Consider the following 8,971-nt stretch of genomic DNA (forward strand, 5'->3'; position numbering starts at 1 on the left):
CTGAATTTTTTGTTTTTAGAAGGGATCACCATTAGCACGTTGCTATTTTTCATAGAGTGTCCCTTTTTCAGTTTTTTTCATTTCTTGGCTGAGTCATTTTTCCGTGAGAAATTAGCAAATAGTATCAAAAAACTTTCCTTTTTATAGCATTGGAAAGTGTGTATAGATGATCTGGCTACCCATGCCTATCTTTTTTTTTAGCCAGATATGGCGTATATTTATAAGTATGTGTTCGATTTTCCTGTGTTTGCTATTTTTTCGTTTTTTCCCATTTCTTTCGGAATTACTACGTACTAAGTAACTATCACAGAGTAATGATTCATTTAGATGTTTATTTGTCGGAAAATGTGCCTTGATGGTTTTCCTAGCACGTGGCTGAATTTTTTGTTTTCAGAAGGGATCACCATTAGCACGTTGCTATTTTTCATAGAGTGTCCCTTTTTCAGTTTTTTTCATTTCTTGGCTAAGTCATTTTTCCGTGAGAAATTAGCAAATAGTATAAAAAAACTTTCATTTTTATAGCATTGGAAAGTGTGTATAGATGATCTGGCTACCCATGCGTGACCTTGTAAGTACGCCGTAGATGCTATCGGCGTGTGGGGTGCTTTCCTGCGGTTGCCAATTTCTGTTTTTTTCAATATTTGTAAACATTTACTACGGCGTACGGAATTGCCATATAGTATTGATTTTTTTTTCATGTGTATTTGTTACAAAGTGTGCCTTGATGGTTGGGCTAACACGTGCATTTCTTTTTTTTTTATCTGAGAAGCCGTATATTAGAATGTTGGCCATTTTTTCACGAGTTCACCTTTTTATTTGTTTTGCATTTTTTGGCTTAGTCATGTTACCGTAAGCAATTGGCAAGTTTTGTCGTAAAACTTATATTTTTATAGTGTTGGAAAGTGTTCCTAGATGATCTGGCTACCCATGCCTATCTTTTTTTTTTTTTTTAGCCAGATATGGCGTATATATTTGTTACTGTTTTTAGAATGATATATTGTTAATTTATTCTCATCATTAATTTATTTCCTTATTTCCTTTCCTCACTAGGCTATTTTTCCCTGTTGGAGCCCTTATTTGGAGCATCTTGCTTTTCCAACTAGGCTTGAAGCTTGGCTAATAATAATATAGGTATGTGTTCGATTTTCCTGTGTTTGCTATTTTTTCGTTTTTTTCCCATTTCTTTCGGAATTACTACGTACTAAGTAACTATCACAGAGTAATGATTCATTTAGATGTTTATTTGTCGGAAAATGTGCCTTGATGGTTTTCCTAGCACGTGGCTGAATTTTTTGTTTTCAGAAGGGATCACCATTAGCACGTTGCTATTTTTCATAGAGTGTCCCTTTTTCAGTTTTTTTCATTTCTTGGCTAAGTCATTTTTCCGTGAGAAATTAGCAAATAGTATAAAAAAACTTTCATTTTTATAGCATTGGAAAGTGTGTATAGATGATCTGGCTACCCATGCGTGACCTTGTAAGTACGCCGTAGGTGCTATCGGCGTGTGGGGTGCTTTCCTGCGGTTGCCAATTTCTGTTTTTTTTCAATATTTGTAAACATTTACTACGGCGTACGGAATTGCCATATAGTATTGATTTTTTTTTTCATGTGTATTTGTTACAAAGTGTGCCTTGATGGTTGGGCTAACACGTGCATTTCTTTTTTTTTTATCTGAGAAGCCGTATATTAGAATGTTGGCCATTTTTTCACGAGTTCACCTTTTTATTTGTTTTGCATTTTTTGGCTTAGTCATGTTACCGTAAGCAATTGGCAAGTTTTGTCGTAAAACTTATATTTTTATAGTGTTGGAAAGTGTTCCTAGATGATCTGGCTACCCATGCCTATCTTTTTTTTTTTTTAGCCAGATATGGCGTATATATTTGTTACTGTTTTTAGAATGATATATTGTTAATTTATTCTCATCATTAATTTATTTCCTTATTTCCTTTCCTCACTAGGCTATTTTTCCCTGTTGGAGCCCTTACTTGGAGCATCTTGCTTTTCCAACTAGGCTTGAAGCTTGGCTAATAATAATATAGGTATGTGTTCGATTTTCCTGTGTTTGCTATTTTTTCGTTTTTTCCCATTTCTTTCAAAATTACTACGTACTAAGTAACTATCACAGAGTAATGATTCATTTAGATGTTTATTTGTCGGAAAATGTGCCTTGATGGTTTTCCTAGCACGTGGCCATGCATGACATTGTTTTTTGCCTCAGATATATTGGTAGGGGATCCATTTTTCATCGAATGCGTATTTCTAATTTTTTCTCATTCTTTGCAGATATCAAAATGGCAAGCAGGAGACAATCTTTGGGATTGGATGCCATAAATCAGCTCTTAGAGAGATTAGATAGCGATGTCGATGATGCTTTGGAGGTTGATGACATCAGTGACGAAGAATTCATCAATATCGATGAGTTGGAGCAGGAGGTCAGGGAGGAACAGGAGGAACAGGCGGTGACCCAAAATCCTGAGATTGTCGCCTTAGGGAATGGTGATGGAGAAGCCGACGACGATGTGGGGGAGGAGGGGGTTGGGGCTTCGGGTTCTCATGTTGTCCCAGTCAGCACGACAACAAGTCCTGTGCCATCGACCTCACGTGGTCCCCCCCCAGTAACGGTACCGGTACCTCGGCTCACGCCAGTGGAGGAGAGAAGCAGGAAGAGGAGAAGGGGGGATCTACAGGCAGCCAGGGGGTCGGCAATCACCCAAATTGATGCTGAATCGGTGAAAGGTCGCGACGGTACCGTTTGGCATAGAGACCCAAATGCCACCCTCCCCCATATGTTCACACCAAGGATTGAGCCTGGGGGTCCCACTTCTCTCACGTTGGGAACGAGCAAATTTTCCGACATTTTCTCTCTCTTTTTGACCGACCGCATGTTAGCCGAGGTTGTTTTGTATTCTAATGAACGCCTTGCCCTATTGAGAAGTCATTATCATCATACGGGCAACGTTGCCCTCAGGGACATTGACCTGAGGGAACTGAAGGCGTTTATTGGTATCCTAATAATGACGGCAGTGCGGGCGGACAACCATACACCGACGTGGGACATGTGGAACCTCACAGAGGGAAATCCTTTGTACAGGTGTACTATGAATGAGCGTCGTTTCACCCTGTTGGTGAGGGTAATTCGGTTCGATGATTCGGCCACCAGACAAGAGAGGGTGAAAGTGGATCGCCTTGCACCCATAAGAAAACTCTTTGATCACGTGGTGACCAATTGTCGAAACAATTACACCCCAGGACCACATCTGACTGTGGATGAACAGCTTGTCCCTTTCCGGGGGCGCTGTCCATTCAAGATGTACATACCCAATAAACCTGCTAAGTAAGTAAAATTCTTTGTTTTTTATATTTGCACATGTTATTATTGTTTTGAAATTATAAAAAAATTGTTTATATATATATATATATATATATATATATATATATATATATATATATATATATATATATATATATATATATATATATATATATATATATATATATATATATATATATATATCTATTTTGTGAAGTAAAGAACTTGCTATATGATTTATATATCTAAATCATAATATATCATCTATTCTATCTCTATCTATGTATAACTTGTTCATTTATATAACTGATAATTTATCTTTCGTATTTGTAAATGTTTTTCTTATATATTTATTATTATTATTATTTTATTATTATTATTACTATATTGATTAGTAATATAATTGTATATTGTGTATTTTTTTTAATTTTTTTTTATCTTTTTACCTTTATTAGTTACTAATTCCATTTCCCTTCTTCTAGATATGGTATCAAGATTGTATTGGCGTGTGATGCCGATACGCATTACATGTGTAATGCGATTGCCTACTTGGGGAAGGACACTGTCCAGATACCTAGAGGATCGACGCTTGGAGAAGTTTTTACGTCTGATCTTGTGGCACCTTTTCAGAGAAGTGGCCGCACAGTGACGACGGATAACTTTTTCACGACGTTACCGCTTGCTTTGTCACTCTTGGATAAGGACATGCATTTGTGTGGCACCATTCGCCAAAAGCCTTATATTCCTAAGGAACTTACGGAGAAGGTGCTTCCCCCAAAGGAGTCAGTGGCAGTGTTCAATTACGAACACAATCTAACTCTACAGTGTCAGCAAATTAGTAGGACTAAGAAGGTGATGCTGTTGAGTTCCCTGCATCATGATCCGTCTGAAGTCGAAAAAAGGAAGACCGACATTCAGATGTTTTATAATGCGACCAAGGGAGGTGTAGACACATTCGACCAGATGTGTTCTACATCTAGTTGTATTCGTAAGTCACGACGCTGGCCTATGACTCTCTTTTACGGGATATTGAATATAATAATGGTCAATTCTTATATTCTCTATACGTCCATGCCTTTCACCAAGCCAGTGCCAAAGCGAACGTTCCTCAGAGATATCGCCTACGAGTTGTGTGCTCCCCAGGCAATACATCGGTATCTAACGTCACACAGTTTGTCGAAAGGACTCCGTCAAATCATGGTGGATACTTTCAAGATACCTGAGCAGGTCCCACCAAGACGTCGAATTCCCGTTGGCCAAAGAAAACTCCCTAAAAGGATTCGGTGTCACACCTGCCCGCCTAGGGACGACCGCAAGACAAACACTGCCTGTCTCCTGTGCAAGAGTCCTGTTTGTCTGGACCACCAGAGTGTCCTCTGTCCAAACTGTAGCGTCTGTCCAAACTGTAACGCAGCGTTATTTGTAAGTTACAACATGAAAATTTTGTTTACTTCTTTTTTGATTGAATATCATCAAATTTTATTACCGAAAATATTATTATTGATTTACAATTTTCTTTTTTTTCGATTTTATTTCCCTTCAAATTTTTTTTTTGGGGTCAGCATTCTAATTTTATATTCGTAAAATAATCGACATTCATCCAGCAACCCACCATACAATTTTTATGTATATCCAAGAATAATTAGATTAGTAAATAACACCCTCATCAAATTTTATTACCGAAAATATTATTATTGATTTACAATTTTCTTTTTTTTCGATTTTATTTCCCTTCAAAAATTTTTTTTTGGGTCAGCATTCTTATTTTATATTCGTAAAATAATCAACATTCATCCAGCAACCCACCATACAATTTTTATGTATATCCAAGAATAATTAGATTAGTAAATAACACCTTGAAATTGACATACCCTTCCTACATTTCAGGAGGCAGAACAGGGAGTCTGAGTCAGTGTGGTTGGCGGCCATTTTGTGGACATATCCGAAGCGTAAGTTGCCATATCTATATATATTCTTGTTCCCTATAAAATTTGTGATATTTTGGTATATTTTTACCTGCATAAAATCATATTATATATTATATATAGGTATTTTTTTACGAAATTTCTAAGTACTCAAAAAATGACCTTTAGATATGGCCCCTGATATATATGTAATTTACAAAATAATGAAGATTTTTTTACATATTTCTATTCTAGGATAACATGTGTTTATTCCATAAAAAAATTAGCCAATTCGGATTTCATTTGGGTACCTAAAAAAATTCATGAAATTTGGACACATTTTTTTGGCCAAAAAAAGTTACCCTTTTTTTCTCATTTCAGATCTTCACCTCTATGGGTCCGATCTCATCCAAAATATAGGAAGATGTGTCCTAGACATTCAAGATTCAATCCCTGAAATTATTTTTGTAAATAGGAGAAAAATTATTTTTTTATGAATTTTTATGTAAGGTCTTTTTTTTTTTCTACTTATTTTTTTAAAATATTTATAATAAATTATTTTTATGCAGATGAGTAGTTTTTATCTTTACAGTAGTTTTAAGCATTCATTGAAGTTTTTTTTGGCAAAAGAAAAAAAGAGGTTACTGCAAAAACTGATTTTTCAAGAATTTTTTTTGGCGTCGGGGTCGTTCGCGTCCGAGTATACCCTTAACGGGGTGTCCGAGGACCGTACCTATCCAGGGTTAATAAGATACCAAGGTATCAAGTCATAAAAGTCTGTATTACAAATTAATCACATTAGCGTTAGAAACGCTTGGCACACATGTCTGAACTTATGCTAGGTTCACCTTTGAAAGAAGGAACAGTCTATATGGGCACTTGGTGCCCTCAATTAGTTTGTAGTACAGTATGTACCTACACACTCACTCTGGACTTAATCGTCCCAATTAAGACCACTGTTCCTCGCAGAGTTAAACAGTAGGGTTAACTACACGACCCACTGCTACCACAGATCTCTTAAGTTCCTCTACTTGCTTCGCATAGTGGCGAAAGAACACCCTGGAAGACTTCCAGCCCGTGTATGAACGGAGATGTTCAAAATCCATACAATTAAAGAAATTTAGGGATGAGGCAACTTTCCTCGGATCGTGACCTGCGGGTGTACTGTCAGGATCCGCTCTGCGAATAAAATATGTGATTTTCGCTCTGAGTTGATTCAGAGATAAATTTGAGCCTGATGTTTCTCCCCTGAATAGTTGACCACCCTTGAAGTCTGAAGTTCTACGAAGATAGACCTTTAGGCATTCTACTGGACATAGAGATGCATCTTCTTTCAGAGGGCAGATTCTCCAGGGACCCCACCTGTTGGTGGGTAACTCATTCTTGGCGAGAAACGTAGGATCCGGAAACAGGTTCAGCTCCCCCCCATCCAGGAACTGAACACGACCTGCCTCTCTCGAGAGGGCTACGATCTCACTAACCCTGGCCCCGGACGCGAGTGCGAATAGGAAAATAACTTTTTGCGTCAAATCCTTTAACGCACATTCTTCATTGCTCAACAGGGAGGCGAAATGAAGAACTTTGTCTAAAGACCATGAGATGGGCTTTGGAGGTGCTGAAGGTCTGAGCCTAGTGCAGGCTTTCGGAACTTTATTAAAGATCTCGTTACCTAGGTCGATCTGGAAGGCAAATAAAATGGGTCTCATCAAAGCAGATTTACACACTGAAATCGTGTTAGCTGCCAACCCTTGGCCATGGAGGTGGATGAAGAAAGATAAGCAGAAGTCTGTTGAGATCTCCTGCGGATTCTTTGCCTTTACAAAGGCCACCCATTTTCTCCAAGATGACTCATATTGCCTTCTAGTCGATTTGCACTTATATTCCTCTAGGAAGTCTATGCTGGCTTTCGAAATCCCAAAACGCTTTCTCACCGCTAGGGCGAGAAAATCATGAGCTGCAGGGTCTGGGTTTTCTGTAATGAAGCACAGACAGTCGACTTCTGGACTCGCTGGGTCAGAACTGGATGTGGTAGCGGCACGAACTTCATCTGTACTTCCAACGCCAAGGGGAACCACATACTGTTCGGCCACTTGTGGGCCACTATTGCCGCTACCCCCTTGAAGGATCTCAGTTTGTTGAGGACCCTCAACAGAAGGTTGTGAGGAGGGAACAGATAAATCCTGGACCATCTGTTCCAGTCGAGGGACATTGCGTCCACTGCTTCCGCTAAGGGGTCCTCGTACGGGGACACGTACAGGGGCAACTTCTTGTTGTCTTTCGTCGCAAAGAGGTCTATTTGCAGTTCTGGGACTTGATTCAGAATGAAGGAAAATGATCCTGCGTCTAAGGACCATTCCGACTCTATCGGTGTGAACCTGGATAGAGCGTCCGCTGTCACATTGCGGACTCCTTGAAGGTGAACTGACGACAGGTACCACTTCTTCTTTTCCGCCAATCGGAAAATGGCTAACATCACTTGGTTGAGAGGTGGTGACCTCGACCCTTGTCGATTCAAGCATCTCACAACCACCTCGCTGTCCGTCACCAATCTTATGTGGATCGAGTGACGCGGGGAGACTTTCTTTAAGGTAAGGAGCACTGCCATAGCTTCTAGAAAGTTTATATGAAAGGTCCTGAATAGCTTGGACCAAGTCCCCTGGACTTTTTTCCGATGAGAGTGACCTCCCCATCCCTCCTTTGAGGCGTCTGAGTGAATCGTCATCGACGGGGGAGGTGGCTGAAGAAGAACCGACTTCTTTAGATGTCTGGCTTGGGACCAAGGTCTGAGAAGAGTACGTAGCCGAGGCGGCACTGGTCTTCTCAGGTCTCTTCGCGCGTTTGATGCATACCTTCTCCAAACTCCGGTTGCATCCTTTAGCTGTGCTCTTAGCACTGGGTCTGTCACTGAAGCAAACTGGAGAGAGCCTAGTACCCTCTCCTGTTCGCGTCTTGATATCCTTTCGGAATCTAGAAGTCTCTTGACAGAGCCCGCTATCTCCTTCCTTTTCTTCGTCGGGATGGAGAAACTGTGTGACAAAAGGTCCCAGTGGATTCCCAGCCACTGGAACTTTTGGGATGGAGAAAGTCGAGACTTTTTTCTGTTGATCTTGAAGCCTTGGTACTCTAGGAACTGGATCACCTGCCTGGAAGCTTGCAAGCATTCGGTCTCGGATGCTGCCCACACCAGCCAGTCGTCCAGGTAGGCTACTACCTGAATTCCCTTTAGGCGTAATTGTTTGAGAGCTGCGCTCGCAAGCTTCGTGAAAATCCTTGGGGCTATGTTTAGCCCGAATGGCATGGCTCTGAAGGCGTACAGTCTCCGTTGTAGCCTGAACCCTAGGTAGGGGGAGAGTCGACGGCTGATTGGAATGTGCCAATAGGCGTCTGACAAGTCTATAGAGACTGAGTATGCCCTCTTGGGCAGTAAGGTCCTTATGTGTTGCAGTGTTAGCATCTTGAATTTGCAATTCACTATGAACTTGTTGAGTGGTGACAAGTCCAGAATGACTCTGAGCTTTCCCGAGTCTTTCTTGGGAACACAAAACAGCCTCCCTTGGAATTTGATGGACTTCACCTTTCGGATCACATTTTTCTCCAACAGTTCTTGAACGTACTCCTCCAAAACGGGGGTGGAGTGTTGGAAAAACCGAAGGCACGGGGGTGGAGTGCTGTACCAGCTCCAACCCAGTCCATTCTTGAGTAGGCTTTGGGCCCAGGGATCGAAGGTCCAGCGATCCCAAAATTTCATCAGTCTCCC

General features: G+C 40.4%; 1 protein-coding gene across 2 annotated transcripts; it reads left to right on the forward strand.

Moving 5' to 3' along the window:
* Nucleotides 1–1,686: 1,686 nt before the first annotated feature.
* LOC137635693 (piggyBac transposable element-derived protein 4-like) lies at nucleotides 1,687–5,724 on the forward strand. Of its 2 annotated transcripts, none has more exons than XM_068368143.1 (5): nucleotides 1,687–2,039; nucleotides 2,284–3,334; nucleotides 3,793–4,732; nucleotides 5,205–5,259; nucleotides 5,596–5,724. In XM_068368143.1, the coding sequence occupies exons 2-5, from the start codon at nucleotides 2,292–2,294 to the stop codon at nucleotides 5,709–5,711; spliced, it is 2,154 nt and encodes a 717-aa protein (XP_068224244.1). In that variant the 5' UTR covers nucleotides 1,687–2,039; nucleotides 2,284–2,291; the 3' UTR covers nucleotides 5,712–5,724. The 2 variants fall into 2 exon arrangements, with proteins under 2 accessions (XP_068224244.1, XP_068224245.1); XM_068368144.1 differs by having other exon boundaries at nucleotides 1,688–2,039; nucleotides 5,198–5,259.
* Nucleotides 5,725–8,971: the final 3,247 nt, after the last annotated feature.

Source organism: Palaemon carinicauda, unplaced genomic scaffold (genome assembly GCF_036898095.1).
Source record: "Palaemon carinicauda isolate YSFRI2023 unplaced genomic scaffold, ASM3689809v2 scaffold160, whole genome shotgun sequence".
NCBI classification, from domain to species: Eukaryota; Metazoa; Arthropoda; class Malacostraca; order Decapoda; family Palaemonidae; genus Palaemon; species Palaemon carinicauda.